Source organism: Bos indicus, chromosome 2 (assembly GCF_029378745.1).
Source record: "Bos indicus isolate NIAB-ARS_2022 breed Sahiwal x Tharparkar chromosome 2, NIAB-ARS_B.indTharparkar_mat_pri_1.0, whole genome shotgun sequence".
Lineage (NCBI taxonomy): Eukaryota > Metazoa > Chordata > Mammalia > Artiodactyla > Bovidae > Bos > Bos indicus.
The window spans coordinates 26,469,895-26,485,639 of record NC_091761.1 but is presented as its reverse complement, the minus strand read 5'-3'; the positions used below and the strand labels follow the sequence as shown (position 1 = coordinate 26,485,639).

General features: G+C 37.5%; 1 protein-coding gene across 1 annotated transcript in view; it reads left to right on the top strand.

Moving 5' to 3' along the window:
• The first annotated feature begins 3,517 nt into the window (after positions 1–3,517).
• Positions 3,518–15,745, top strand: part of UBR3 (ubiquitin protein ligase E3 component n-recognin 3) — a 205,850-nt gene continuing 193,622 nt past the window's right edge. Inside the window, exon 1 of the mRNA XM_070803519.1 lies at positions 3,518–4,111. Coding sequence (XP_070659620.1) covers positions 3,567–4,111 — 545 coding nt within the window. The 5' untranslated portion in view covers positions 3,518–3,566. The remainder of the gene's footprint in view (positions 4,112–15,745) is intronic.

Below are 15,745 nucleotides of genomic sequence, written 5' to 3'. Positions count from 1 at the left end.
ATTTTGAAAGCTAAAGCAGTAATATAGTTTCCACCTGGACAGAAATTTTATTATTCATCTCAAATAAGAAGTAATATTAATTATATTATGAACTTTTATTGACGTATGATTTCATACCATAAAATCTACCTACTTTTAGAGTAGAAATAAATGATTTTTAGGAAATTCACATAGCTGTGCAACCATCAACATAATCCATCTTTAAAACATTCCTGTCATCCTACAAAGTTATCTTATGTTAACTTGTAATCACTCCGTTTTCTTAACTCCCAGCTTAAGACAACTGTTAGTCTATCTTGTGTCTCTATAAATGTACATTTCTGGACAGTTCAAATAAATGGGACAATACAGTACATATTTTTTGTGTGTCTGATTTCTTTCATTGACATAAGATTTTTGAAATTCATCCAGTATTGTAGCATGCATTTCGTTTCTTTGTATCGTTAAATAGTAACCATTATACGAAAACATCACATTTGGTTTATCCATTTACAAATTGATAGAGCCTTGGATCTCTTTCAGGGTTTTTTTTTTCTTTCTTTCCAACTGTGAATAATACTGCTGTGAGTATTCATCTACAAGTTTTTGTTTGGATATATTTTAAATTCTCTTGGGTAGATTCCTAGAAGTGGAACTGTAGAGTTCTGTGGTAAAGTTATGTTTAACACTGTAAGTACATAACTGCCAAACTGTTTTCCCAAGAAGGTGTACCATTTTACATTCCCATCAGTGTTGTATGAGGAGTCCTATTTTTCTATATCCTTGTCAACATTTGTTATTGTCTCTCTTTCTGATTATTGCCAATTAGTGAGTGTGTGTAGTAATATCTCATAATTTTGACTTGCATTTTCTTAATGAATAATGATGCTTAGAATCTTTTATATGTCTATTTTTAATGTCTATATTTTTTATATGTTACATATATTTTTATGTGTCTGTAATCCCATAACAAATAAATTCAAGGGATTAGATCTGATTGTCCACGTATATATTTTCTTTGGTAAAATGTCTATTCACCTTTTTAGCCCATTTTTCACTTGGGTTATTTCTATTTTTGTTATTACTAGTTATTCTTAATGGTTCTTTGATGTTGAACATATCTGCTATCCTCACAAAGTAGGTGGGAAATCTGGCAAATGTCCAGCTTTCTGTATATGCATGGCAATGTCTATATAACTAAAATAGGGGGTGATGTTTAAACTTTTTTTCATTTGTTTTTGTTACAGAAAAAAAGGAGGCACTGATGACAAGTTCTGGAATTTTGTAGAAATTTCGCAGAGCATGTGGAGACCACTGAGGCATAAAAGGCTTCATTTGCCAGCATGCATCATCATGGTCAAGCAGAACAGGCACCTTTGTTATTCCCCACAGGCAAGCCATCCTGGAGAAATACCAGCACACTTCCTCTACTGCCAGAAACCAAAAACACTGATTAGTGAATAGACACTAGTTCTACCTTCATTTGAAATGTTTTTGGATTTTATTTGGTTTACAATTTGGTGGTTCATAAAGGGAATTATTGAATTATTTGTCACTGTTAAATGATTGTAAAACTGCTTTAGTAATGTAGAGTCTGGTCCAGATGTGTGAAATAGTATGTTTTTGTTATGTGAGATTCATTTATATCTCTGTTTATGAATTGGAAATACTCATTCTACTTCTTTGGATTGCTTCTCCTCGAGTTTTATTCACTCTTGGTTGTCCTTTGTTATATATTCCTAAATTACTTTTAATAATACATCCAGTCCTCTGGAGATGAGCTATGGAAACTTAATAAGCTGTAGTTTTTTGTTCTGGAAGGACTGTTAATGACAATCTCTTTTAAGATTCAGATTTTGCTTGATAGGACAGTGTAGTTTCTGGAGATTTTGATACCTTGGGTCTGGGGTAGAGCCTGGGAATATATTTTGTGGGTAAGAACTTCAGGTGAGTCTTAGGATCAGGAAAGTTTGGGAAGCATTGATATGATAGATAAAGTACGACTTTGGATTCAGATGAACTTGGTTTCTAGTCATATTTAATCGCCGGTTGTGTGTTTTTGGGACACATAAACTACCTCTGTAAGTTTAATTTCTTTATAGGATTATTGAGTTAGTTAAAATAAATAACATACATAAAGAATGGGGCACAATAATTATGCAACAAGTTATCTATTCTAATTATATTCTGTTTAATGACAATCAGATCAGATCAGATCAGTCGCTCAGTCGTGTCCGACTCTTTGCAACCCCATGAATCGCAGCACGCCAGGCCTCCCTGTCCATCACCAACTCCCGGAGTTCACTCAGACTCACGTCCATCAAGTCGGTGATGCCATCCAGCCATCTCATCCTCTGTTGTCTCCTCCTCTTGCCCCCAATCCCTCCCAGCATCAGAGTCTTTTCCAATGAGTCAACTTCGCATGAGGTGGCCAAAGTACTGGAGTTTCAGCTTTAGCATCATTCCTTCCAAAGAAATCCCAGGGCTGATCTCCTTCAGAATGGACTGGTTGGATCTCCTTGCAGTCCAAGGGACTCTCAAGAGTCTTCTCCAATACCACACTTCAAAAGCATCAATTCTTCGGCGCTCAGCCTTCTTCACAGTCCAACTCTCACCAGCTAAATATTTGAACACTTATGGACAATGATGAAGACTCATTCTTTGCCCTCAAAAAACTTACCAATTAGTAGTGCGGTGGGGATGAGGTTTTTTTTACAGTGAAAAGCAATGTTATATCATCAAATAAGTTCAAAACCATTTTCTTTGGAAGAAGGGAAATGAAACAGGCAGACACTGCTAGGAGTGTAGGGTGATTTTATGGGGTGGAGCATGGGTGGCACTAGGAGCAATCCAGGGCAGGGGCAGGAAATAAGAAAGCATCTTTCAGAAAACACTGAAGAGTCCCATTGGTTTCTTTCAAAGAGCAAAATTAGAGTAGCACCAGGAAATAATGATAGAAAGACAGGTTGGAGGTGGACTTTAACAGAAGATTCAAGTAGTGTTTGACTTTTGCTTCCACTAAAGATTTTGAACAGGAGAGATAGTAAGAATATACCCTAGTCCTCTAAAAAATGTATTAGAAGTTTAAACTGATAATAGTGTGAAGGTAGGAATTGATTCGGGGAGGAGGGGAGTTAGTTTTTTTTTTTTCAGTAATAATAGTAAGTCAATAGTAATTAAGGGTTTGATAACAGTGGAAATCTGTATCTCAAAACGAAATAAAGATGCCTAAAATACACCTGTAAGATGCTGTCGTAAATAAAGGGGAAAAAGGTCCATATGAAAGGTTTTCCATATTACTCATATCAAATTTTTAAAAAAGTCGTGTCCCTTCTTTGAGTGGCTTTCAACTACAAGAGAGCCAAAAGGTTGAAGAAAGAAACAAGAGGACTGTCCCAGACTAGAGGGTCGGGAAGCCAGCACCCTAACGGGAGGGGGCGTGTGCATGGGCGGGGATGCAGGCGGAGGTGCGCGGCAGCCCCGGGGTATCGCGAGAGTTGGGCGGACGAGCAATCGCAGCAGTCAATTCCCCCACCCTCCCGGGAGGAGCCGCCGGCCCTGGACTCTCCAAATTCTGAGCTCTCATCATGGCGGCGGCGGCCGCTGCGGCCGTCGGGGGGCCGCAGCCACCCCAAGCCGAGGTGCCTGCTCCCGGGCTGGCCCTGGACAAAGCAGCCACCGCCGCGCACCTGAAAGCGGCCCTCAGCCGGCCGGACAACCGGGCAGGTGCTGAGGAGCTGCAGGCGCTGCTGGAGCGGGTGCTGAGCGCCGAGCGGCCGCTGGCAGCGGCTGCGGACGGCGAGGAGGCGGCGGCGGCCGGCGGCGGGGGCGGTCCGGGGGCGGCCGAGGAGGAGGCTCTGGAGTGGTGTAAGTGCCTTCTGGCGGGCGGCGGAGGCTACGACGAGTTCTGCGCGGCGGTGCGGGCCTACGACCCCGCGGCGCTATGCGGCCTGGTCTGGACTGCCAACTTCGTGGCCTACCGCTGCCGGACGTGCGGCATCTCCCCCTGCATGTCGCTTTGCGCCGAGTGCTTCCACCAGGGTGACCACACCGGACACGACTTCAACATGTTCCGTAGCCAGGCCGGGGGTGCCTGCGACTGCGGAGACAGCAACGTGATGCGGGAGAGTGGGTGAGTGGAGTCTTTCCCGGGGGCGGGGGACACCGCGGGATTGTCCAGGCCGAGTCTGAAGAGGCCTCGGGGAGGGGAAGCTCGGAGCCGACTCCGAGCTGTCAGGAGAAAGAAGTGGGGGAAGGTGCAGCCACATGGGGATGGAAGTGACTGAGCTGTCAGCGGTGAAAAGGGGATGGAGAGGAGGGGAGAGCGGAGAGCGTATTTAGAGAACGAGGCTGGGAATTTCGGGGAAGCCGGGGCGAACGAGTGATTGCGAGAAAAGAGCCAGTGCCTAGAGTAGGAGCGGAGAGAAGAGGAAAGGATACTTGGGAAATCTGGTGTCGAGCTGTCAATTGTGTACTTGCTGGGGAAGGCTTTAAAGCCTCTCGTTTCTTGGGAAGAAACTGATGATGTGATTTGGATTATTTGGGAGAGCGATGATAATGGGGACTAAATTGGGTCGCGGGATGATGAGAGTGGGGGAAGTGGTCTTGCAGCTGCAGAGGAGGACAGCTTGTGGAAAGGGACTTCTGAACTGTCAGTGTGTCAGTGTGAGGGAAGGAGCTCCTGAGCTGATGGGGGTTGAGGGAGGAGGGAAGGGGAGGGGCCTGAATGAAAAGTGACTGTTGAGCTGTCAGTGGAGTATTTGGTGTGCTGGAATGACAGCTAGAATTGAGCTACTGAGCGAGCAGTCAGTTATAGAATACCCTCCATACCAGAACAAGCAAAACACTGAGCGAATTAGGAATCAAGTCCTAGGTCTTCTCTAGTTAAAAGGGCACTTTATTCATGGACTAATACGCGAACCTCTATCTAAAAGGAAACACTCAACAGATGCTTTTTCGATAGGAATGTTGTACCAGGATGTTGGGATTTGCCAAAAGACATTTCAGAGATTGCAGGGAGTTAAAGAGTTGGTACATGTTGTGTCTTGGCTTGGGATATGATGTCTAGGGAAGTCCTGTGAGAAGAAAAAAGCTTAGTCAAAGAGAGCTTTTTGGTTGGGTAGTATCTGAAAGAATGTTAGCAAATCCAGTTATTCAAGTTTTTCGATTTTCAGGTCTTATAATTAATGATAGAGTATTAGAAATGGTCTCTGTTTTCCTTGGAGTAGGTTACTGTTACCTGTAGGTTACTGTTACTGCAAAATGTTTGTATCTATTAGGTACATACATGACCTATGTCTTAAGCAGCTTATGCAAGAGTAGAAAATGGTAAGTTCCTTAAATAGTCTGGGAGTTAGAGGAGGCTTCTGTGCAGAGGGAGTAAGAAAAAGCTTCAGAAAGGAGCTTGCTAATAATGATAATACTTGTAATTCTGCTGCTGCTGACGACAATAGTAATAATTGCAGCTAACATTTGCTAACTTTAGAGTGTATGCCTGACACTTAAAAATACTTTCAAGATTGATAATTAAATAGGTAAAATTTTTTTAGCTAAAAAGCAAAAAAATAAAAATATACACAGTTTAAAGTTTCCCTCTCATCCTGTCTCCTGTCTGTCCAGTTTCTTTCCACTGTTTTTAGTTTCTCTTAGTGTGAAAACAAGAGTGAATATGTATTTTGATTTTTCAGTCTCTTTATATCATATACATTAGTCTATGCATTTGCATTTTTCACTTAAGAGGTCTGTCAGTAAATCAGTGTACTCTGTTAAAAAAATCTGCATAGTGTTTCATGTCATAAATTTGCCATTCTTAGTCATAACTTTTGATGGACATATTGGTTCCAATATGAAATTACAAGCTGATATACCTTCTTTTCACACCTGTGCAAGAATATCAATGGGATAAATAAAGTGAAATTTCCAGATTGCCCCCCCATAAGACTTAGTAGTAAGCAGAGCACGTGACTGTTCTACAACAGCCTCATCAACAGAGTGCTATTAAAATTTTGAATTTTTATCCACCTGTTTGGAAAATAATGATCAAATATTAAAACCTGCTTTACGTGATTAGCTCATTTAATCAATAACTCCAAGACTGTTACTCATTATCCCCATTGTACAGAAGAGGAAAGTGGGGCGCAGGGTTTAAGACACTTGCTCAGGATTATACAAGTAGTTGGCTATGCATCTTGATGCCAGAGCCTGACAGCTTCACCATTCTCTCTATTGCCTTTACAAATAACATTCTTATTGGTACTTCCATTTGTTACTATGTTCCTTTTTTTTTTAATATGCCATTCTTAGTTAGGCCTTTTTTTCTTTTTCTTTTTAAAATCTTACCTGTTAAAAACATTTAAGAGGGATTTCAAAACAGAGGAATTGGAACAGTGCCTTATTGATCCTTAGACATTTTTACTTCTTAGTCAATGTTAACATTTAAGAAACCCGCAGAGTACGTGAAAGTAGGAGATAATATTCTTTCCTGAATTTTAGAACCAAATGGCATAATTAATTATCAGGTTCATTTGGATGAGATGCATATCTGATATCTCATTGTGATGCTTCATTGTGGGAACAGAAATATCTCAGTGAGTTTCTTTCAAGGTACTTGTACAGTTTTAGGGCATCTGGGCTGTAGCCGGTCCATATCTTAATCTCATAGCATTTGCCTTCACTGACATCTTGCAGATTCTTATTTTTCCCCTAATCAGGCAAGCCTCCCTTTATCAGATGATACATGCCTGCGTGCTCAGTCGCTTCAGTTGTGTCTGACTCTTTGTGACCCTATGGACTGTAGCCCACCAGGCTCCTCTGTCCATGGGGTTCTCCAGGCAAGAATATTGGATTGGGTTGTCCTCTTCTTCTCCAGGACGTCTATAGTACTTAAATAATTATTGTCTGTCTAAAATGCATAGCTATTGTCTGTACATGCCAGCCGTTGCCATGCTGTTTCACGATGGGCAAGAGTGAACAATAAACAATATTATGGCCATGTGATTATTCTGAAATTTTTACAACTCTTTGGGTTGGACAGGATAATTCTTCTGGGCTACGTACCTAATTACTGCTTTGAGAGACACAGGATGTTAGCCAGTGGTGCAGGTTGAAAGGCTGCCTCTGGAATCTTTTTAGAACTGGGAATCATTAAAAAATCCCTGGTGGGCAAAGCTGGACTACCCTCACATGGGTGGAATATAACTTTTCTCAAGCTTTTGATGTTTCTTAAAACCTTTTTGGTTGCTAAAGATCGAAGATGTGTTGATTTTAGTGTTGTTTGTTATTTTAATTGTCATAGAAGTTTGTATATCCTATTCAGCAAATTTTAAAGGAAGGATTCTATTGTTCTCTGTATCTTGTTCTTAATAAAAGAGAAGAAACCCTGCTGTGCCTTAATCCTTTCCCCAAGTGTCTGACTGTTTTGGGTAGGATGTTGTATGATTGGAGATGGGAAGAATCAAATATTTGGTCCATCACAACCTGTATTACTGTTTAATTTTCAGATTTATAATTACAGAAATATGCAAGGAGGATTCAGTTTTCTTTGATTAGTAGTAATAAATGTGGCGTATTAACAGGTATACAAATCAAAGGAAGAAAACAGCTGAGAACTCATTTGTAGTAAGAGATTACAAAGCCTATAGAAACTGTGTATTAGTCATTGTGTGTTTGGACTTCCCTGGTGGTCCAGTGGTTAAGACTCAATGCTTCCAAATGCTAGAGGTGTGAGTTTAATCCCTGGTCAGGGAACTAAGATTCCGAGCTTTGCAGCATGTCCAAAAATAAATAAATAAAAATAAATTTAAGTAAAAATTTAAAAGATAAATTTTAAGAATAGTAATGGAAAATATAAAATAATGTTTGACTGGTTTGGGGTTCTGATGTTACAAACCAGAAATTGGAATTTTAAACATTTAGTTTTCAAATTTTGATGCAGAGGATGACCGTTTTCATATTCTATTCTGCATTACAGATTTTTTTTTGCTACCTTCCTTATTTTCCCTCACAGATTCTAAACTCTTTAAAAATTAGAAAATTCGTCTTGCTATTATTAATCAAAGGCTCTTGTGCTTGCTTATTAGGTAGATAGTATGTGTTGAATTAAACTGGATAAACTAGTGACTGTTTTACCTTAAAATTTACCCTGAAGTCACATTGCTTTAGTTATTCAGGAGGTGGCATGGATTATTAAATCCAAAGCATCTTTTTTTTTTTTTTTAGGAGAAGAAATTTTATTTTCAAGGATTCGTGCAACAGTGGTGAATAAAATATTTTATTTCAGCTATAAAAAGCTGACTTCATTCTACCCTGGCATACAGGGTTTATGGTGTGCCAGTTTAAATCTGAGGCAGTACTACTATCTCCATTCTTCTACCCCTAACAGACTCTGTTAAAGGAACAACTTCCTACGATTTTCATTCAAAAATATGACATACCAACCAAAGCATCTTTTTTCGGTGTACTTCAGGAATTGTTATTATTTTTCAATTTCAAAAGTAATACTTACTGGTTATAACATAAAAATAGGTGGATAAAGTAAAAAGTAAAGTTTCCTCTTTCCTCCATCCCACTTCTCAGTGAGAGATTTCCCTTTCTTTTGAGCTTAATTTTAACTAAATTATAACTTAAATTATAATTTAACTTATAACTAAAAAGATTTTAGTTATAATTTATTCAGCGTTTCTAGATGTTTTGTTGTGGGAAGTTTTTAGGTTATTTGGTGTGTGGCAGTGCTAGAAATACTTTGGCCACCTGATGCAAAGAGCTGACTCATTTGAAAAGACCGTGATGCTGGGAAAGATTGAGGGCAGAGGAGAAGGGGCGACAGCGGATGAGATGGTAGGATGGCATGACCAACTCAGTGGACATGGATTTGGTTAGACTCCGGCAGTTGATGATGGACAGGGAGGCCTGGTGTGTGGTTCATGGGGTCGCAAAGAGTCGGACATGACCGAGTAACTGAACTGAACTGAGTGCTAGAAATTGAAGCCGTAGATGTCTGGTTGAATAGTGTTACACTCTCTGTACCTTTCTTTTCCCCCTGAACATACTTATTGAGACTGTCTCTTATTAGTACATGGAGAACAATTTGATTTTCTTTTTAAATTGTATTCTATTGCATTTTGATATTTTTGTATTTTACTGTAATTTATTCAGTCAGTTCACTACTGATAGACATGTAAATTAAGTCTTAGGCTTAATATAAGCGTAACTGAAGTCAGTATTCTTGTATACACGTCTTTGTGTGTGTGTGTGAGTATATGTGTGAAGATAAACTCCCTGAAGTAATATCTCGGTTAATGGAAATGTGCATTTTAAACTTTTGATAGCGCCCTCCAAAGAAATTAATTTACACTCTTACCAATAATGTACAAAAGAGCATGTTTCCCAACATCTTGGCCAGTGTATATAGTGTTAGCAGTTTTTCTGATCTTTGTTAATCTGATAAGTGAGAAATGATATCTTTTTCATCTGTTAGTTATCCCTTCCCCCACTCCCCTTTCCTCCCAGACTGGAGTATTTTGAAGCAAATCTCAGGTATCTTATAATTCAACTTATAAATATTTATGTATTTCAGTAAAGAGATATGAACCCTTAAAAATGAAATAGAACCCAAATGTCCATTGACAGATGAATGGATAAACAAAATGTGGTATATTCAGCCTTTACAAGGAATGACATTCAGACATGAGCTACAATATGGATGAACCTTGAAAATCTTAACGCTAAATGAATAAACCTGATGTAAAAACACAAATATTGTATGATCCTATTTATATGAAGTTCTCGCAATCGTTTAATTACCAAGAGAGAAAGTAGAATGGTGGTTGCCAGGGGCTTGGCAAGATGGAAGTGAGGACTTGTTTAATGGGTAGAGTTTCAGTTTGGGAAGATAAAAATGTTCTTGAGTTGTATGGTGGTAATGGTTGCATAACAATGTGAATATCCTTAATACCACTTAAAATGGTTAAAATGATAAATTTTATGTGTATTTTATCACAAAGGATTGTAGTACTGTTACCACAATTATAGTACCTAAAATATTCATAGTTATTTTTTGATATCTTCAACTATCCAGTGAGTGTTCAGATTTTCCCACTTGTCTCATAAATGATTTCTTAGGGTTGATTTAGGATTAGGATGCAGAGTTCTACTATTGTACTTGGTTTTCATTTCTCTGAAGAATCTTAATTTATACTTTTCTCCACTCCTCCTCTTTTTTCCTTCTTTCAATGTATTAGTTGAAGAAATCAACGTTCTGGGATTTAATGATTGCAGCTCTGTGATATTTAACTTGTTCCTCTGCCCACTATTTCCTGTAAACTGGTAGTTGGATCTAGAGTCTTGATCAAATTTTAGGTTCTGTTTTTGGGGAGGTGGTGCAAGAAAACTTAATAATGGTGTCTTATACTTCCTGTTGAATTGTAGCAGGAGTCACAGAATATCTCCTTGTCCCTTCTTTAGTAAATGCTAGGTTGATCAGTGCGTTCAGGTTTGTCAGCCCAGTCCATACGTCGTCAAGTTCCATATCATGTCAAAGATTTTTGCAGCTATTGACTATCACTGTCTAGACCCATTATTTCATTACAGGCTGCAAAATGGTGATACTCTAATTGTATTATCCTTTCATATATTACTGAGTTCTTTCTAGAATACTCAAAGTTTCAAGGATCAGCTATACTTACTTACATCTGTATCTCTAGACATGTTTTACAGAGATCTTCTACTGAGGGGTGTACTGTGGTCAAACAAACTTGGGAAATACTACATGTTGTATATTCTTGGCTATCTGCAATGTATAACATTAAAAAAAAATCCTGTAGTAAAGAAATCTGTAAATTTGAACAATCACAGTTTCATTGATTAAATCTAGGAAGCTATTATTTTTGAGTCATACCAGTTTGGAAAATTTTGTCCACTTGACTACCCTTCCATGTCTAAAACTGAATCAGCTGTATATATCTCTCCAAAAAAGATTTTCCTTTTCTTTCTTTCTGTTTAAATTAGTTTAATTTCCCCTCCTCGTCAGAAATCCTAGCTATTAGTGGCTTAAACTTTGAAGCATTTATTGTTTTGCATCTTGGGACTAGTTCAGTGTTACAGGGACACAGGCTTTTTATAAACTTTTGTTTCATCACTCAGTTTGTTTATATTTTGTCTTTGTTGTCTCATGGCTGGGGAAAAACAGAGGAATGGATTTTGGGTAGATATCTAACAGTGTCTGCTTGTATCATTATTGATTCTTTCCTTTTCTTCTCCTCACATGCTTGATACTAAGACCTGTTCTTTTGTTTTCTCTTAGATTTGTTCTTTTCATTCTCTGCTGTTACCTTAGGCCAAGCCTTCATGACGTAATAATCTATTCCATGATAATTACTATTTTCCTGCCTGTAATAATTTCACAGTTCAGTCTGACCTTCACTCATATAAAATTCTGCTTCACATATGTCACAACTTTGCTTAAAATAACTTCTCATATTTTATAGGCTAATGTCTGAAGCCTTTAGCCTGGCATCAGTGTTTTCCACAACATGGCCTCTACGTACATTGCCAACTGTACGTCTCCATTGCAGTAGGATCCTCTCTGTTACTTTTTTAAAAATTTTAGTTCACTGTTTGTATTCCTGTCCTTGAAGTCTCAGTTGTATCCTGTGCTGCAAAGTCCGGTTGCAAGTTTTATTTTTACTGTCAAGCTCATGTGTAAGGGCAGCACTCCTATAGCATATGTACAGTGTGAAACCATACTGCAGGATTTGATTTTCTGAATTACAGGTTTTTGTTTTTTTTTTTTCATTTTTAGTTTCTATCCCTACAGATAGCAAACTTTCAATAAAAATTTTATAATGAGGACCTTGCCATATATATCTCTTTTATTTGTGTTTTCTTTGCTCATATTCAGAGTTTTATTTATGTATTTACATGGATTTCTTGTGAAATTTTCTTCCCTGTGAATCTGGAATTTTCTCCATAGCAGTATCCATCTAACTCAAGTCACAAATTCAAACAAAGGAGCACAACATTCCTCCTGTACTGAGAGCTTGAAGGAAGAAGAGTTAAAGAAATCTTTGTTCTCTGTTCTGTGTTCATTGTACTTTTTGTCATTGCTAATTTACTAGAAATAACTGCTTAGTGGAGAAGATTCTACTTGAGCTGAGTGTAATTTCTAGTCATCTTTATTGTTATGAGTTTAACTACAACAGTAGTGTGGAAGTCTGGTTAAATTGTAAATTTTTTCTAATTTGTATTTCATGTTAAAGTCTAAAACTATTTTCAACTATGAAACATTTTCAATATACATCAAAGTATAAAAATATAACAAGTACTTTTGTACTCACCATTTAGATTAATAGAGGTCAACTTTGTTATAGTTGCCTTTTTTCAGTCAAAAAACTGAAGGTCATGCTCTTCTCCCTATATCTTTTCCTCCCTAAGAATTACCATTATCCTGAAATTCCTGTGTCATATGCATGCATGTTTTACTTTTATATTTATTCAATATGTTTTACATTTGCTTAAATGTACTACATTTAAACTATATATATGTTTATAATTCTTTTAGTATGGAAAATTTACATGAATTATTTTATATTAATCCTTCTGCATCTTGCCTTTTTCATTTACCATGTTGCTAAAATAGACTAGTTCATTAATTTCTAATTACTATTATACATTCTATAGTATGCTTAAACCATGGTTTGCTTATCTATTTCTTTGCTGAGGGGACAGTTAGATGCTTTACATTTTTCATTGTTTCCAAAAGGGCTTCAGTGAACATCTTTGTATGTATCTCCTTGTGTAGATATACCAGAATTTTTTTTAGGCCAGAGTCTGAGAAGAGGGATTGCTGGATCATAGGGTGTGCATTCTTCAGCACACCTTACTAGATAGCTGAGAATTGATTTCCATTGTTTTATCCAATTTACTTCCAATTACTCTTCCACCAGGAAATTGAGTTCCCGTTTTTCTGTTTATCAGGAGTTGCTGATATATTAAAAAAATAAAGAATATATTTGAAAAATTTTGCCAATCTGTTGGTTATAAGCAAGCATGTTTTCACATGTTTTTAGGTCATTTAATTTCTTCTTTTGTGAACTGCAGGCTTTTCTCTAGCTGTGGAGAGCAGGGGCCTAGTTACGGTGTGTGAACTTCTCATCGTGGTGGCTTCTCTTGTTACTGAGCACGGATGGGCCCGCACAGCAGCAAGGACCCAGCACAGCTGAAAATAAATAAATAAATAAAATAAAATACAGTTACTATCAATTAGATTAAAAAAGAAAAGAAAATCTATAGGCATTTTTTAAAACAAAGGTAAAGAGGATTGCTTTAAAATACACAAATAATACAGACTAGAGTGGACATTTGTGTGGTTTTCTATTTTAAATATAACAGTGTGTTCCTGTTAGTCCCAAACTCCCAAAATGTTCCCCCCCCCACCCTGTCCCCCACTCTGGTAACCACAGGTTCATTCTCTAAGTCTGTGAATTTATTTTCCTTTTGTTAACAAGTTCATCTGTATTATTTTTCGTTTTCAGTTTGCACAGATAAGTGATATCATATGATATTTGTCTGTCTCTGTCTGACTGACGTCACTTAGTATGATAATGTCCAGGTCCATCTGCGTTGCTGCTGATGGCATTATTTCACTGTTTTCAGTGGCTGAGTAATACTCCATTGTGTGTGCCACATCTTCTTTATCTATTCGTTTGTCAATGGACATTTAGGTTACTTTCATGTCTTGACCACTGTAAATATCTGGCACCATTTATTAAACAATCATTTTTTTCTTCATTGATCTTACTGCCACTATATGACAGCTCTTGTATCAGTTTCCTGTATATGTCTTAAACTCTTGTATTGATATGTCTCTTGTAACAATATCATATGTTTTAATTATTACAACATTAGAATAAATCTCAATATGGTAAGATTTCCCTTATTGTTCTTCAAAAGAATTTTGGCTCTACTTGGTCTCAACTTTTTCATTTCAATATCAGGGTCATCTTGTCAAGTTCTGTGGAAAATTCTGTTAGTTATTTATTGGAATCACATTACATTTTAGGGCACTGCAGAAGGAGGCTCTTACAAGGATATTCATTATACTATTTGTAATAGGAAAAAAATAGACACAATGAGATTAGTAAACTGTGGTTTAATCATGCAGTGGAATTCTTTTCAGTAGAAAACACACTTTGTTAAAAGTAGTATTAAATCTGCCTAACCATGAGAGTAATCCAAATTGTTGTTTCTGTAAGTAAAGTATTCCTCCATAAATTGTGTAGCTTTTGTTATATTTATTCCTGGATAATTTATTTTTGTTTCTACTATAGATAATATCATTTTAAAAATTGCTTTTTCCAATTTCTTTTTTAATGCTTTTTCCTAATATTTTGTATTATAAAAGTATTCAAATGCTATTAATTTTTAAATATTGATCAAACCATCTTTGAAGTCTCTTCTAATAGCTAATCTGTGTATTACAATAATCTGTGTGTATATATATAAAATGTATTTAAGATTTCTTTATTTTTTGGGTGTGGTGGGTCTTCGTTGCTGCACATGGGCTTTCTCTAGCTGTGGTGAGTGGGGCTTCCCTGCAGTGGTGGGCTCCTTACTGCAGGGCTCCTCTGGCCGAGCACCGGCTCTAGGTGCGCACAGGTTTCAGTAGTTGCAGCTCCTGGACTCTGGAGTGGGATCAGTGGTGGTGGCACACAGGCTTAGTTGCTCCGTGGCACGTGGGATCTTCCCAGACCAGGGGTTGAACAGGTGTCCTTTGCATTGTAAAACGGATTCTTAACCACTGGACCACCAGGGAAGCCCCTCGAATAATATTTTAACTGCGTTGAGACTTTTAGTTGACATTTGTTTTCCCTTACACTTTGAATATACTTTTCTGTTGTCTTCTGGTCTCCGTTGCTGAGAGGTTATATTCCATCTGGTTGTTCTTTTGTAATCAATCTGCCTTTTTAATTGGTTGCTTTTAAGGTTTATTTTTTGGTAATCTGTAGTTTCACTGTGATGTGTCTATTTGTCGGGCTGGTTCTAGATGACGATTTGTGCCTCATCAGTTCTGAAAATTCTCGACCATCACCTCCTTGAATTTTGAGTCTCTACTATCTTTATTTTCTGCTTTGGACACCATGTTATGGTATTTGTTGGATCTTCTCATTCTGTCTCCTAAAGAGAGCTCACTCACTTTCTATCCAGTAATCTTTTTTTTTTCCCCCTGAATTGAGGGTAATTTCCTCAGATCTATCTTCTTGGTAATCCCTTCTTCAGTTCTATGTGATCTGCTGTCCAGTGTGTCTATTAAGTTTTTAATTTGAATGAATGGAAATTTCATTTCTAGAAAAATCTTTAAGGAAAATTTTACAGAGAATTTGAGTTTTATCATTCGTCCAGTGTCGATTTTAAAAATTAATTTTTAGTTTGGGGGTTCCAAAGCCGCAAGAATAATATAAATCCCAGACTTGGCATGAAGCCTAGATTTGTGGTTTTGACTTCTTAAGGGAATTTTAAATCTTACCCATTGCTCAGGTAGAGATAATTCTGCTTGTAGGTGATTTTATTGGGAGAGTGGGGACAATTTAATGGAATATATTCTTTAAAGAATCTCGGGAACATCTAACCTATGATAATGGAAAGAATTCCTGGAATGCTGGTTGGCATGAATATATTACTATATTTCTGATTTATTCACTACGATATTTTCATTATCACAAAACTCCAGTTAGCTTATCAGTCATCTCTGAAGAACCCTCATATTTTGACA